This window comes from Thamnophis sirtalis, unplaced genomic scaffold (assembly GCF_051295495.1).
Source record: "Thamnophis sirtalis isolate CommonGarterSnake01/CBP01778 unplaced genomic scaffold, rThaSir2_p1.2 scaffold_3, whole genome shotgun sequence".
In the NCBI taxonomy this organism is placed as follows: domain Eukaryota; kingdom Metazoa; phylum Chordata; class Lepidosauria; order Squamata; family Natricidae; genus Thamnophis; species Thamnophis sirtalis.
Window position 1 is genome coordinate 79,969,079 of NW_028261383.1, and position 16,540 is coordinate 79,985,618.

General features: G+C 43.0%; 1 protein-coding gene across 2 annotated transcripts; it reads left to right on the top strand.

Moving 5' to 3' along the window:
• Positions 1-406: 406 nt before the first annotated feature.
• Positions 407-15,690, top strand: LOC106541641 (NACHT, LRR and PYD domains-containing protein 3). 2 transcript variants are annotated; one of them, XM_087709281.1, is made up of 7 exons: positions 408-988; positions 5,187-5,472; positions 6,172-6,192; positions 8,353-10,060; positions 10,571-10,657; positions 12,274-12,441; positions 14,585-15,690. In XM_087709281.1, the coding sequence occupies exons 2-7, from the start codon at positions 5,205-5,207 to the stop codon at positions 14,682-14,684; spliced, it is 2,352 nt and encodes a 783-aa protein (XP_087565407.1). In that variant the 5' UTR covers positions 408-988; positions 5,187-5,204; the 3' UTR covers positions 14,685-15,690. The 2 variants fall into 2 exon arrangements, with proteins under 2 accessions (XP_087565408.1, XP_087565407.1); XM_087709282.1 differs by lacking the exon at positions 12,274-12,441 and having other exon boundaries at positions 407-988.
• Positions 15,691-16,540: the final 850 nt, after the last annotated feature.

Below are 16,540 nucleotides of genomic sequence, written 5' to 3' on the forward strand. Positions count from 1 at the left end.
AAAAGAACTCTGTTGAAGTTTCTAAATGGAAGAGTTGATAAAAATGGGAATGAGTTTAAAATGCAGATTTCCATTCAAACTTACAATTCTGAAACCACAAGGAGCAGAGAAATCTTAGACTCGTAAGGGTAATATTATACCAGCCTAAATTCAGTTGGAAAGTGTGGTAATATTCTAATACTTTATTACCTTGTTTGTTAGCAAGTAGCCTTATGGTTAAGATACAAAATTTAGCAATTGGAAAGGTGACCATTGTCATCAAGAAAAACTTAAATAACACTGATTGGAACAGTTGGGAAATTAGAGGTTGAGTTAATCAAGGAGGAGGTTTTGTAGAATATTTGCAGTTTAAAAAGATCTGTTCTAGGGTTTAAATTTCACCAGAGGCAAAGAAGACTCCTGAAATCAATGCAAGGAAGGGCCTTGGAGATTAAAACAAGCAGACACAGCTGTCCAAGAAAGATTACAGTATAGGTGATAAGGAGGATTCACACAGAAGCTAATAGAAGAGAGAAAATATTACCAAGGTTGAGAAACGCTGATGTATTCCATATCAATTCCCACTGTGTAATTTGTGCCCAGTTTCTGCTACTGTATATATTCCCTTTGTTCCCTGCCAGTTCACATATGTTATCGCTTTTAAAATGTAGCGTCCCTGCCTTCAAAATAAACTCTCTCCTTCGGTGGAGCAGTGCTGAGAAGTGGGGGAGAAATCTCCTTTCGGGCCTGCCTAACTCCACATTTTTGCTTTCTGCGTCAGCTTCCTTCCCATCAGACTTTCATTTTCGTTTTTGAGTGCCAGGTGGACTCCGTGATCTGAAAGTGATTGGAGGTCTGGATTGCTTTGCGCTGTTTCTCCCAAAGGTGCTTTTTCAAGAGAGAACTGGACTTTCTGTTTTTTTCTTGGAAGACGTTTCGCTTCTCGTCCAAGAAGCTTCTTCAGCTCTGACTTGCGTTGGTTCGCTTCTCTTCGCCTCTCTTCGAACCGGTGAGGCACTTGGGGGTTGGCCGAGGCCACGCAGAATTAGTCTAAGCGAAACGGAAGCTCTGCTCTCCAGGCGCTGGGTGGGGCCGGCCTACGGTCTGTTTTGCCAGGGGCCCGTGTTTATCTGAAACGCAGTTCGGATAAAGCCAGGGGCGCAGAGGATGGTGGTTGCTCCCTTGCCCTTGGTAGAAAATGCCTGAACTATAACCGCCAACACGGAAGGGAAGGGAGGGGCTCGTTTCTTGCCACTGGGGCAGAGGGGAAGGGAGGGTCCGGGGTTGAGTAGCCTCTCCATTGCCGTCTCCACTGAGAGATTTTTCGACCGAGCGGGTCAGGGAGACCCAAGCTGCAAAGCCATAACGGGCCTCTGTAGCAGCTATAAAGTTTTGCCTTTCCCGCTATTATGGCAAAGTTGGCTGGAACGAAGATAGGAATGGTATTCTGGCTGATTTGCAAGGCCTGGGCTGCACAATCTTGTTTTATCACTTCCTTTCTTACCTGGTTTCTCTACAACTTTTTCAGCTGAAAAACTTTCAAGGCTGTCCTTGCTAACCAATAGAGAAGTCAATGCGAGAACAGGTAGTCCTTGGCTGACAGCAGTTCGCTTAGTGACGATTCAGAGTTACTATGACGCTGAAGTGACATGACCATTTTTCACACTTATGACTGTTTCAGCATCCCCATGGTCATGTGATTTATATTTGGATAGCAATAGCACTTAGACTTACCGTATTTTCACGACCAAAAGCCGCACCGGATTATAAGCCGCAGTATCAATTAACGTTAATTTTTCAAACTTTTTCCACATATAAAGCGCACCGGGTTATAAGCCGCACATTTCCCGACGCTTCTGGAAATCTGTTGCAGTCGCGAGGAGCGGCACGAGGGTTCTTGGCGCTCCGGGGGGCGCCGAGGGCGGCTGGGAGGGGCGCGCGGCTTGGTTTCTCCTCCCTGGACGTCGCAGCGGCGGCCCCGGGCACACCGATCTCTGTGTTTTTCGCATCGGGGCATGCTCTTGCAGCGCGCCCCGATGCGAAAGGCACTGGGATCGGTGAGTTTGGGGCTGCTGCTGCGGCATCCAGGGAGGGGAGGCCGGGCCGCGCGCCTCTCCCAGCTGCTTTCGGTGTTTCCTGGAGCGCCGGGAGCCTTCGTGCCGCTCCTCGCGACTGCAACAGATGTCCAGAAGCGGCTTTTGGGGCTGGTGGGGATTGGATTTCCGGCTCGGTGGCCCCTGTCGCTTCTGGACGTCTGTTGCGGTTGTGGGGAGCCGAGGAGAGTGTGGAGGGGAGCGCGCGACGGTTCTTGGCGCTCCGGGAGGCGGGAGAGGCGCGCGGTTTGATTTCTCCTCCCTGGACGTGCACCGATCTCTGTGTTTTTCGCATCGGGGCGTGCTGCAAGAGCATGCCCCGATGCGAAGGGCGCGGGGATCGGTGCGCTTGGGGCTGCTGCTGCGGCGTCCAGGGAGGAGAGGCCGGGCCGCGCGCCTCTCCCGCTTCCCGGAGCGCCGGGGGCCGTCGCGCGCTCTTCTCCGCGCTCTCCTCGGCTCCTCACAGCTGCGGTGGACGTCCAGAGGCGACAGGGGCTGTCGAGCTGGGGGTCCGGTCCCCATTGGCCCCAGGGGCCGCTTCTGGACATCTATTGCAGTCGCGAGGAGCAAAGCAGCTGGGAGATCTTTTTCCACATATAAAGCGCACCGGGTTATAAGCCGCACTGCCGATTTTGGATCAAATTTTAGGATTTTCAGTGCGGCTTATGGTCGTGAAAATACGGTATACACCATTTCACAGTGCTTTACAGCCCTCTCTAAGCGGTTTACAGAGTCAGCCTATTGCCCCTAACAATCTGGATCCTCATTTTACCCACCTCGGAAGGATGGAAGGCTGAATCAATCTTGAGCCGGTCAGGATCGAACTCCTGGAATGCGCAGTGATTTAGCCTGCAGTCCTGCATTTTAACCACTGTGCCCACATGGTTCTGTATGCTTGACAACCGACTCATATTTATGACGGTTGCAGTGTCCCGGGGCAACCTTCTGACAAGCCAAGTCAATGGGAAAACCAGATTCATTTAACAATTGTGTTACTAATTTAACAACTGCAGTGATTCACTTAACAAATGTGGCAAGAAAAGTCATTCAGTGGGGCAAAACTCACTCAACAACATAAATTTTGGGCTCAATTGTGGTTGTGAAGCCAGTGAAGAAGCCATTGCAGTGCTGCTAGATATTTTGTAGAGGGAAGGTAAATAGTTATACATAGAACCTTGGCATGACCTGAGAGACCGCCTCCTACCTGAGAGACCGCCTCCTGCCATTTACCTCCCAAAGACCAATAAGATCACACAGATTGGGCCTCCTCCGGGTGCCATCGGCCAGTCAATGTCGGTTGGCGGCTCCCCGGGGGAGGGCCTTCTCTGTAGCTGCTCCGGCCCTATGGAACGATCTTCCCGTAGAGATCCGGACCCTTACTACTCTTCTGGCCTTCTGTAAAACTATTAAGACCTGGCTGTTCCGGCAGGCCTGGGGCTGTTGATCAGTATCCAGCCCCACTTTAATCAGTATGCATGGTGTAAAATTTTAATAATTGTATTCTTATTTTAATTTTTATATATGTCCCTTTGTCTTGTCTGTAAGCTGCCCAGAGTCCCAAGGGAGTGGGCGGCATACAAATGTCAATAAATCTAAGGACTAAAGTTAGCTACTACTTTTAATTCCAAACTCTGGTTTATAGTTAATTTTCCTTTTACTGTCCATTCTCACACCTCCACAATTGTATCTGACCAAATCTAGAACTGTTCAAGTGAACACCAACTCTGACTTCCCAAACCATATGCCCTGTTTGTTTCTATCACATATAGCACATTCTTCTTACTTGGTGAGCAAACATCTGGTAGAAGATGCTGTAGAGACCGAACATACTTTCTGGCATTGTTCTGTAGCTGGGATTTCACTCACTATGGTTTTGAATAGTACAGATTGCTGTACAGATAGTCTTCAATTTATGACCACAATTGAATACAACATTTCTATTGTTAAGTGAGACCATTGTTAAGTGAGTTTTGCTCCATTTTAGGACCTTCCTTGCCAAAGTTGTTAAATGAATCATTGCAGTTGTTAAATTAGTAACGTGGCTGTTAAGTGAATCTGGCGTCTCCATTGACTTTGCTTGTCGGAAGATCGCCAAAGGCAAACACATGACCTTGGGACAGTGTTAACGGTCATAAATATGAGTTAGTTGCCAAGCATTTAAAGTTTGATCATGGCAGGCTGCAATGGTTGTGTGAGAAATGGTTATATAAGTCACTTTTTTCAGTGCCGTTGTAACTTTGAATCAGTGGTGGGTTTCAAAACTTGTTCGAACCTACTCTGTGGGTGTGGTCTCCTTTGTGGGAGTGGCTTGCCACCCATGTGACCGGATGGGAGTGGCTTGCCGCCCATGTGACCGGATATGAAGATGCCGATGACACTTGTCAGAACCACCTTAAATTACCTCACACACAGCACTGGCATGCATAAGAATATGATGTAAACTTGTTTTTTAAAAGGCATATTTGATTTGCGTTAAAACAACTTCAACATACGCAATATTCTGATTGCACCACAAACGCAGTAGTCATCCTTACCTTTCACAGAGGCACTGAGTTTTATAAATATGAGCATGATAGTGTAGAATAATCATATCCAAGGAACAGTGGTGGGTTTCAAAAAATTTTGGAACCTCTTCTGTAGGTGTGGCCTGCTTTCCGGGTCCACTGGTGGAACCTCTTCTAACCGGTTCGGTAGATTTGATGAACCGGTTCTACCGAATAGGTGCGAACTGGTAGGAACCCACCTCTGCTTTGAATGCTCACTAAACTGTTGTAAATCGAGGATTATCTGTACTGCTCCCAACCAAAGCAAAGGCCTGGTTAAATAAGGCCTCAGCCCAAGTTCCTTTACTACTCTTGTTCCTTGCTACTCTTGTTTTAAAAGAAGGTAAGACATGATCCCAAGCCTGGCCCTGGTTGATTTGAGTATGAATTGAAACTCAGACATGGTTGGCGATTAATGAGTGCAAGGTGGTTAAATGCCTTTTCACTGCAGGTTGTAATTTGGGTATTCCTGTATTCCACCCATGTGTCAAGATTATGCAAAATCCTTTCCTAATTCTAACATTTACTCTGTTGTTGTTTTTCTGGCTTCTAAAACATGTGGTGCTCGTAGCTTGGCTATCACCTTACAATGGAGACTGGAGGAGGAAGGAGGAAGGCCTTGCTGGTAGATGCTTTAGAATGCCTTGAGGAAAGCGACTTTAAGAAGTTTAAGTCTAAGCTGCGAGATGTAAAAGTTCCTCAGGGAAAGAATATTCCACGTGGTCGGTTGGAAAATGCAGACCGGCTGGATCTGGTGGAGCTCCTTGTTCAATTCTATGAAGAGAAAGCTGATACAATAATGATAAATATCTTGGAAGACATGGGTTGCAAGAAAATTGCTTCCAATCTCAGCAAAGGTATGGATGTGTTGAACCATAATTAGAGTTGCAATATTTAGCTCCAGAGTGGACAAGAGTATTATAGTATGGACAATCTCTCTAGCTATTGGCTGCACCTTAAGGAAGTTGCAGTAAGAGTATACACATTTGGGTGAAAGAAGCAGTGTGACTGCACCTTTCTCTTCCGTAAACATGTTACTTTTCTGGGTCTTGACACCTACCATGCAAAGCCAAGAAAACCAAGTTCTAGTCCTGCCTGAGCCGAGGTGGCGCAGTGGTTAGAGTGCAGTACTGCAGGCTACTTCAGCTGACTGCTAGCTGCAGTTCGGCAGTTCAAATCTCACCGGCTCAAGGTTGACTCAGCCTTCCATCCTTCCGAGGTGGGTAAAATGAGGAGCCAAATTGTTGGGGTCAATAGGCTGACACTATAAATTGCTTAGAGAGGGCTGAAAAAGCACCCATGAAGCGGTATATATGTGTAAGTGCTATTGCTATGAAATCTGCCTGAGTGACTTTGGATCAGTCACTCAGCCCTAGTCACTCACAGAGTGGTTGTGAAGAAATTAGTAGGCAGGAGTATTAGGTATATTTGCTGCTGATTTAGGTATATTTGCCACTGAGAATGAGAAAGAAAGAAAAAAAGAAAGAGGAAAGGAAAGAAAGAGGAAAGAGAAAGGAAAGAAATAATGCTAATTAATTTTTGTGTTTCCTTTTCAGAACTCAAGAATCTAATTCAGGGTATGTGAACATCTCATTATAAGGCATTGCAATTATTTATATAAATGTATATAAACCCTAAGATAAATGCATAATTTTGTCTTTATTTTTGGAGAACAGTTACGACATTTTAGAAGAGTGTATAAATACTTAACACATTGAAACATATTTCAAGTAGAAAACTAAAAACAATCTAAAAAATTCACAGATATACAATAACTAGTTAATTAGTTCCCAATTGGTATTTGTCTGTGATACTATTGGACTAACAAACGAATGATAATTTAGAGACCTATGCTAGGGAGAACAGACCTAAGCTTAATTTTTGCCACATAGCTAACAAATATTAGGGTGTTAATGTCAGCCTCTGCTTTGCTGCTGCTTCGGCTGCCATGAAACGGGGAGGGAGGGCATGGTATTTGGGAGGGGTTTACTAATTGTGCTGGAGGAAGATTCTGGAGCTCTGCTGCCTGTCGGACTATGCATGCGGAGGAGGTTCCCGCCAAGACTAACGGCACCGACATTCCATCTTAGTGATGCCTTTTGAAGTTATCTCACACCTGACACTTAGGAGAATTATGATTGGACTGTAACTGGGATGCCAAGGGGTGGGGAATGGGTTATTCTATATATCAATCGCTTTCGCGCCTAAATACTCAGTCTTCGCTTCGCTACGCCTTTAATAATTTATAATTAGTGAAAGTACACTTGATTTCTACCTATGGAGTCTCGTGGTCTTCTTTCCTAATTACCCAATGAAGAGGTGCTGACAGTTAATGTTTAATAAATTTATATGCCGCCCAATCCCGAAGGACTCCGGGCGGCTTACATAAAAACAATTTAAAAGAACACTAAAAAGTTTAAAAAGTAGAAGACAAGGCAAGTTAAAAAGACACAACATGCACTCCACCTTAGTGGGGCTGGACCTCATTCAAGAGGTCAACAGCTCCAGGCCTGCCGGAAAAGCCAGGTCTTAATAGACTTTCGGAAGACCGCGAGAGTGGGTCTAAGTAAGTCTACTTCTATATATGATGAATGGCACAAGCTCTATAACATAGGGTAGCTCTAGAATATGGTAGATTAAAAAAAAAAACCTATATTAGAATGTGCATGTCCCCAGCCTATTCTGAAATATTATAGCAGACAGGCATTACCTCTGCTTCAGGATATTGCTTTTGATAATATGAACAAAACCAACAAGCACAAAAATTTGTTGGAGCAATCACTGGTAAATATCTGCAAAAAAATGTCCTCTAGAATTATTTGAATCTCATAATCTGTTGTGGCCTGCTGGTAGCAGATTCAGAGAGTGAGGAGGTTGGGGAGGAACATGGGCCAGTCCTGGAGTCTGGGGAAGGCTCTGTGTTGGAGGCAAGAGAGGGGATGTTCCCAGTGTGCGCTTGCGCAGAGTTGTGAGACAAATGGAACAGCTAAAGAACGGGTTCAACTTGGGAGTAAGGCTACAGGTGGACGATGAATGGCCCCTCCCAGAGGAAATAAAAGGAGCGAAAGGGGAGTGGAGTTTGCAGGAGACAATTAGTTCACTTAATTGATTCGTGACTCTCGGACTCCTTGCCAAGTTTTGCAGATATCGGCCTGTCAGCTCTCCAAGCCAGATAAGGTCTGTGACTGCAAATCCTCCCTTGAAAGACTTTGCTGGATGTGAATGAGCAGAATTCACAGTCAATTAATAAAAGGGTTTTTTGTCAGGACAATTAGTTTGCTTCATGCTCTTGGGAAAGCCAGGTCAGAACATAATCCCTAGTGCCTAGTCAATGTACCCTTTGCTAAAAGGTATTAAATTGTGGAAGAATGATATAGATGTCTATGAAGAAGCAACCCTGTGAGATGGAGGATCTCTTTTGATAGACCACTTAGTTAGGAACAACAATCTGAGGTGGCGCAGTGGTTAGGGTGCAGTACTGCAGGCCACTTCAGCTGACTGTTATCTGCAGTTCAGTGGTTCTAATCTCACCAGCTCAAGGTTGACTCAGCCTTCCATCCTTCCGAGGTGGGTGAAATGAGGGCCCAGACTGTGGGGGCGATATGCTGACTCTGTAAACCCCTTAGAGAGGGCTGAAAGCCCTATGAAGCGGTATATAAGTCTAACTGCTATTACTATTGCTATACTAGAATGATGGGGCCTTCTCTTTTAGATTCTCTTTTCTGGTACTTTCCTAGGTTACAAACAAAAGTATGCCAAGTATGTGAAGGAAGAATGCAAAAATATAGAGGAAAGGAACAGCCTGTGTGGTGAGAGCACTCCTTTGAATTCATGCTATGCAGAGCTGCTTATTATCAAGAAGCATCAACCCCAAAAGCAGAAGGAGCATGAACTCCTTGCCACTGGCAGAAGGCACCTGGAAATCCTGAGAACCAATAGCGATCATTTATCAACCGACATTGAAGATTTATTTGAGCCTGATAAATCAGGAATTCCAAAAACAGTGGTGTTGCAAGGACCTGCAGGGATTGGGAAAAGCATGACTGTGCAGAAGATCATGCTGGACTGGGCTGATGGGCAGCTCTATCCCGATATGTTTGATTATGTATTTTGCATTCGTTGCAGGGAATTGGACTTTGTTAAAAAAGCCAGCAGCTTGGCTGAACTTATTGTTGAGCAGTGTCAGGACAGAGACGCCCCAGTGGAAGAAATCTTAGCCCACCCTGAAAAACTGCTCTTTATCATTGATGGTTTTGATGAGCTTTCTCACTTTTTAGAATCTGAAGGTAACTGGTGTGAGAAGCCTAATTTAAAGATGCCTTTGGAAAGTATTTTAAACAGCCTGCTGAGAAAGACACTCTTGCCAGAGTCCTTCCTCTTAATCACCACAAGGCCGGGTGCTCTAGAGAGACTGCAGCAATGCTTGAAGTACCCCAGGTTCACCGAGATCGTTGGCTTCTCTGAAAAAGGTCGCCGTGAGTTTTTTTCCAAGTTTTTCGAAGAGGAGAAGAAAGCCAGCATTGCCCTGAGATTCATTGAAAATACGGTTGCAGTGTCCACCATCTGCTTCATCCCAATGGTGTGCTGGATCATTTGTTCTGTGATTAAGATAGAACTGGAAACTGAAGATGAGATTGCAGGCACCTTGGATACCACAACAAAAGTGTTTTTGCAGTTTTCTCATATTCTTCTTAAGCACGATAATCCCAGATGGAAAACCTCCCCTCAAAATGAGCTCAGAAAACTTTGTTCTTTGGCCAGAGCTGGCATCATGCAACAAAAAATCCTCTTTGAAGAGCAGGATCTCAAAGAACATTGCTTGGATGTTTCAGCTCTTAAGGATCTCTTTTTAGAGAAAAGAGCTTTCAGGGCAGGTTTGGGCAGGCGCAGTCTCTACAGTTTTTTCCATCTCTGTTTCCAAGAGTTTTTTGCCGCCATGTGGTATATACTGCCAGCGGAGTCAGCGGAAGAGATGGATCACGTTATGGCCGACTTGCAGAGAGTATTGGATGAATGGGAGATGCCAAATAATCAACATTTTGCACTAACTGTATGTTTCATATTTGGCCTGACAAATGAAAAGACACACGTCTTCTTTGAGCAAACCTTGCAATGCAAGATTTCTGACCTTGTAAAGCCGCTCTTATTACAGAAAGCAGAAGTAGCAGCTGTTAAGAAGCCCGTTCAAAAACACTATTTCCTGCTGAATTTTTTTCACTGCTTGTTTGAGAGCCAGGAGCCAGAATTTGCAAAGCGTGTGATGCCTCACTTCCAAATTATTGACTTTTCCTTCAACACGCTGTCCGTGTTAGACTGCAAAGTTTTGGCGTTTTGTCTGCAACATAGTACAATTGAGGATCATTCCCTTATCTTAAATATCTGCAGGTTGCAACCTCATCACATCAAGGCTTTGGCTCCAGGAATTAAGAACTGTACAACTCTAGAGTAAGTGATCCATTCTTTCCCGTTTCCAAATTTAAATTAAAACTGAAACAGATTTTAAAGAGTTTTTCATGTTTTGATCCTGCCTTTGCTAATTGTGCTGCCTTCTCACATTTGGAAAGAATCATTTATGATTTTGTTCTGCAGAATTATTACATACACAACAGTGTGAAAGCACAGCTGACAGTTCTTTAGCTGGTGTTGACCTCCATACTCAAGGTCTTCCCAAGATGTCGTAATATATCAGCATAATATATGTGCACATCCAAGCAGTGTAGCCTTTTGTAAATGACAGATGGAAATTTTGTCAATGTGCAGATTTTGTAAGTGCTGTCCAATATTTTTTTGGTATGGTACACAGTGTGCCAATAACCACTGGGGCCATCACAGTTTACATCATAATATTTTAACTTCAATTAATACTTTGTGATTCTTCCAGTACTTTATCTTCTATTCTATCCTGTGGTATTGCTACATCAATTATCCACTTTCTTCTTTTTAACCACATTGCAGGTTTGGAGATAACAAACTTGGAAACTCAGGAGTGAATGTTCTCTGTACCATTCTGAAGCAACTGGGTTGTAATTTGGCTAATTTAACGTGAGTAATAAGGGAGCAAAGGCACATCTAAACAGTTGGGTGCATATTTTGTCTTGGAAGAATTGGGTATCCCTATCTATCCTGATAACTAGCAGCCAATTGGGTAAAATTCTAAAGCACCATATTTTTCAGACTATAAGATGCGCCGGAGTATAAGACGCACTATGATTTTGAAGAGGTAAATTTTAAAAAAGTTTTTGTACTCTGCAGGCCTCCCAAGCACTCTGCACCCCTGATTTTTTTTAAAAAGGGGGTGCATGTAGGGCTTTGGGAGGCTTGTAGAGTGCTCCTGGAGGCTGGGGAGGGGCAAAAACTAGCAAAAAACAGCTCATTTTTTACAAAAACGGTCCGTTTTTTGCAAAAAAAGGGGGGGGATGCAGAGCTTTGGGAGGCTCTCAGAGTGCTCTTGGGGGCTGGGGGGCAAAAGCAGCCCAGTTGTTTGCTCTTTTTTGCCCTCCCCAGCCCTCAGGAGCACTTTACAAGCCTCCCAAACCCTCTGCACGTTTATTTTTGCAAAGGGAGTGGGGTTTCGGCAGGCCAAAAATGCTGTATTCATTGTATAAGACGCACCCAGATATTCACCCTCTTTTTTGAGGGAAAAGGGTGCGTCTTGTACTCTGAAAAACACAGTAACTAATTAGGCATTAGATAGATATTCAGAACAGCCAATTGATCATTGTGACTAGTGAAGTGCAAGGCAGGGGTGATGAGAGAATGAGCCATTCCTAGAGAACTCCAAGGCAGCAAATAACTACTAAAAACATACAATGATCAATGATCATCTTCAATTCCAGGCTATACCTGAAGGCCTGCCCTCAGTCAACTGAGGTAAATGAATTCTTTGCTTGGATGTTTGCTTTCTGCTGCTTACATTTTTTCCCCCAATGTTCCTCTTAAGCTGGGTGAAGCATAACTTAATGAGGAAGTCTAGGCATTTCTTGTGCTGAATCTTCAAGTCTTTTTGACTACATGATGTCCACAGGAGCTTATGGATTTTTCCTCATTTAGTAATATATGGCATGTGATAGTTCTGTATTTAGTTCTATGTTGGTACAGACCTCAGTGTTATGACCACATGCAAGTGAGATGGACTGTTTTTTCTCATAGGTTCCCGGGGAAGTATTTTGAACAGTTTTATGCATCGGGATTTAATAATGACTCTAATCATCAATATGACAGTACTGGGGGGGTGGGGTGTATTTGTTGTGGGATCTCTACATTTTAGCCTGGGAGGGGATCAATAACACTGCCTACTTGGCTTCACAGTGAGTATAAATGACAAAGTGATCCCCCCCCCCGAATTTAATTGATATACACCAACACCATGCATTTATCACTTAAGGCTACAAGCTAGATAATGTTGGTGCTGGCTAGTATCTGTGGTAACGTTTGTTGAATCAAGTCTAAGGCATAAGGTAATATCCACACCAGGAAGGTTCTGTCACATCAGCCAAGGGTTAATTCAAATATAATTGGTTAAAGTGAGATGGGGGTGGAGAGTACCAATAATTTGTTTCTCACACACACATACCTGAATTTATGTGTGTGTTCTGATTTTGTTATCAAAAAAAGATTGAGCAAACTTGTAATGTGGCTTCTAATTTTCTCTTTGCCAGACTTGATCGCAATTACCTCACAGATGCTTGTGCCCAAGAGCTTTGTGCTGTTCTCAGAGCTAGTCACAGACTTTACAGTTTAGCTCTTCAAGATAACTCCTTCACAGAGAAATCTGCCCCATTCATCCAAGACTTGATGGAAAATTGCACCACCTTGAGTATTATATAGTGAGTATTGATAAAGCTGGAAGACAACATTTGGCTTGCCTTCTGGCAAGTGGATAATATTATTTTGCAATTGTAGGCGCTGAGACCTACTGGAATGTTGGTATTGGTATCCTGTGGTACCATTGGGTTGAGCATTACAAATGGGAGACTCAGTTACAGTGGTAATGGGAACACCATTGGAAGACTGGATTAGAGACACATCATGATGGAGGGAATCCTGTCCTGACCAGGGCAGGAGATCCTATACCACACCAGACAAGTGGTTACCAGCCTTTTGTTGAAAATTTCCAGGGATGGAGTACCCATAACTTCTGAGAGCAAGCCTTTCCACTAATTGTTCTCACTGTCAGAAAATGTTTCCTTAGTTCTAGGTTGGATCTCTCTTTAATGATCTTCTACCCTAGTGGTGGGTTTCAAAAATTGTTCGAACCTACTCTGTGGGTGTGGTCTCCTTTGTGGGAGTGGCTTGCCACCCATGTGACCGGATATGAAGATGCCGACGACACTTGTCAGAACCACCTTAAATTACCTCACACACAGCACTGGCATGCATAAGAATATGATGTAAAGTTGTTTTTTAAAAGGCATCTTTGGTTTGCGTTAAAACAACTTCAACACACGCAATGTTCTGATTGCACCACAAACGCAGTAGTCATCCTTACCTTTCACAGAGGCACTGAGTTTTATAAATATGAGCATGATAGTGTAGAATAATCATATCCAAGGACCAGTGGTGGGTTTCAAAAATTTTTGGAACCTCTTCTGTAGGTGTGGCCTGCTTTCCGGGTCCACTGGTGGAACCTCTTCTAACCGGTTCGGTAGATTTGATGAACCAGTTTTACCGAATAGGTGCGAGCTGGTAGGAACCCACCTCTGTTCTACCCATTACTTCTTGTCCTGCCCTCAGGTGTTTTGCAGAATAAATACCTTCAAGAACTGGAAGACTGCTACCAAAACATCCCCAATCCTTCTCTTTTTTTAGGCTAGATAATCCTAATTACCTTAGTCACAAAGGTAAAAATGGAAGAAATAAAACGGCACGTTTGGAAAAATCAAAAGTTAACAAAAGAACTACATTTGTTAAATTGTTAACAATTATACATCAGGGCTAAGTTTCCTTTGAGATAGATTTAAACTATGGGAAGCTAAGAAGGCTGCAGATTGCAAGAGGGAGAAACAGAGAATAGCCTAATGGAATATAGGCTCCTTCATCCTTCCTAACTACATATGTGCAGGACAGGGGTGGGTTTCTTGCCCCGTTCCAACCGATTCGGTTGGAACGAGGCCGGTGGCGTCCTCGCGCATGCGTACTAGCATCTGTGCAATGCTCCAGCTGCTCCTGGAGGATCGCGCAGGCGCTGTATGCATCCTGCGCATGCGTGGAAGCGCAGAATTCGGCAAAACTGGGTAAGGAGCGGGCGCGCGGGCGCGGGGGGGCCTTCGCCGTTCCCGGAAGTTACTTACTTCTGGGTTCGGCGACCAACCGGATCGCGGGGACCGCCGCGAACCGGTTGAAACCCACCCCTGGTGCAGGATGACCATAGCCAACCATGAGCCTTTTCCAAAATTCTCATTTGAAATAAGTTATATTGCAACTTTTCCTTCATGAAATTGATTGAAACCTAGTCTAGTAGGTTAAAGTACCACTAAAGCCAATTAGCGATCGCATGGCAATCCACACAGGTAGTCCTCAATTTACAACCATTTGTTTAGTGACTGTTTGAAATTACAACGTGACTGAAAAACATAACTTATGACTGGTTCTGAGACTTATGACCATTGCAACATTCCCATGGACACATGATTCAAAGTTGGGCTGTTGTCAACTGGAATGTATTTACGACAGTTGCACTCTCCCGGGTCATGTGATCACCATTTGTGACCTTCTCAGCTGGCCTCTGACCAACAAAGTCAATGGGAGAAATCAGATTCACTTAACGACCAGATGATTCACTTAACTGCAGTGATTCACTTAAAAACTGTGGCAAAAACAGTGATAAAACGGGCTGTGACTCACTTAACTCTCTTCCTTAGCAACAGAAATGTTGGGTTTAGTTGTGGTCATAAGTCAAGGACTACCTGTACCAAAACAATGCCTCATCTCCAGCAGTTTGTTATACTTTCTGTTTTTGTTTCTTTTTAGTTTGGAGTCAAATAGCTTTAATGAAAGAGGACAAAGACGGCTGGATCGGCAAGCCAAGAAGATAAGTGAATCAGGACGTCCCTTTTTGTTATGGATGTGACTGTATTCGCTCATGGCAGCTACAAAATAAAAAGCAATCCTTCCAGAACATTTTCAAAGAGGTATTGCCACAGGTTTATACCAATTTGTTGCTGAAAACAATTTTCAGACAAAAATGTTAATAGGAATAATCATTAGTGTTTTATAATATTGTGGCATATTGCTTCCCAGGAAATCACTTTGTTTGAAAAACATTAAATATCCTCTAATATTTAGGGAAATGGCAAAACCATTTGACCAAATATTTAACCATTGATTCTAACCCAAGGGTGCTTTTTCAAGAGGCAACTGGACTTTCTGTTTTTTCTTTGAAGACATTTCACTTCTCATCTGAGAAGCTTCTTCAGCTCTGAACAGATACTAAAAGAAATATTTGTATTATAATATCACTAAAGTTGATTTTATTTAGATGTATTTTCAAGGTCCCTTTTTTCGGCCAATTTACCCTATAGTGTGTTAATTATAAATATCTAGTAAAGGACAATCAGTACACAACTGGAGATTCCTGTGAAATGTTAATTCTAAATGAAGCAATCTAAGAAGAACAGTTTTCTCAATATTGCATTATTTAAATTGTATTTGTTCCAGTTCTGTTTAATTGAGTACATGTATGATTATACCCTCTGAAGTCAGATGCCAATGAGGAAAATTTGAAATTGAGCTGCTTAGCGTATTAATCCACCAAAACTAAAATTATATAGCTAAAAAGCAAGGAGAGAGTTAATTTCACAAAGGTGAATAAAGCTACTGGCAGAGAGATAGATCAGAACATCATAGCACATTTTGGGGTATTTTATAATAAATTGTCTCTAATGTGTAGGATTTAAATTTCCAATATAAAATTAAGCAATTATATCTTAACCTCATATTAGTCTTCTCTTTCCCAGATTTAGTGATCACCTGCAAAAGTGAAAAGCAGCTGCCTGCCTTTAATCAATTATTGTCAATTATTTTTTCTGAGAGACAATCTGTCTTTAAATAGAATGATATAAAGGAATGTTAAAGTGCTTCAGATAACAAAACCTGCCTGTTTTCATAGAACCCTGGATGCTGGCTTGTTGAGAGAATTTCATAATGGAATTGTAACACTTTTAAAATTCCCATATCCACTATCTCCCCCCCCCCCACTTCCCACTGTCTGTTACTTCTGACAGCAAGGAATGGAGAGAGTTGCTTGGGCATTTCACTTTGCTTCAGTTGCCCAAATAAGATTGGTGATTTAGATACTATGCACCTTGACTTCGCAGCAAGAAGACAGGATCAACTGGCTTGAAGTAGGAACATGTTTTAGGCTTATTTCAATAAAATTCTCCTTTAAAAAAAGTTAAGTTGGTTCTCTGTGAAAAAGTCTGCCTCCTCTTTTAAGACAAAAAAAACCACACATCTCAAATTGTTTGAAAAGTTCCTTTCCCATTACAACCGAGAAGAACAATATCCATGTAGCTCTTTTTTCCATTCGCTGTTCTTGCCATGGAAATCTTATTCATCATTGTTCCGAGTTCACAGAATTCCACTGTTTTGTATTCCAAGATACATGTCTAATACAGCTTTAGTTTCCGCAAGATCAAGAATAAATCCATCACTCAAATCAAAAGCATTTCACCTTCCTCTTTCTATGATCCTGCTATTCTATTTTCTTTGGTTCGATTTGAGGTAAAAGAGGTGATGCTCTTGTTTCTTCCTCTACACTCTAAAGGAGAAAATTGTCAAGAACACTTTAGGAATTTCCTGGAGGTGGAGGTAGAGGAAAATCAACATAGATTTTTTCCAAGACAATCTGTCCCCAACCGGGTCCTTCAGATATTCCAGTGATGCATGTATTGCTACTATAATTTAGTTAATCAACTTTGCTCTGAG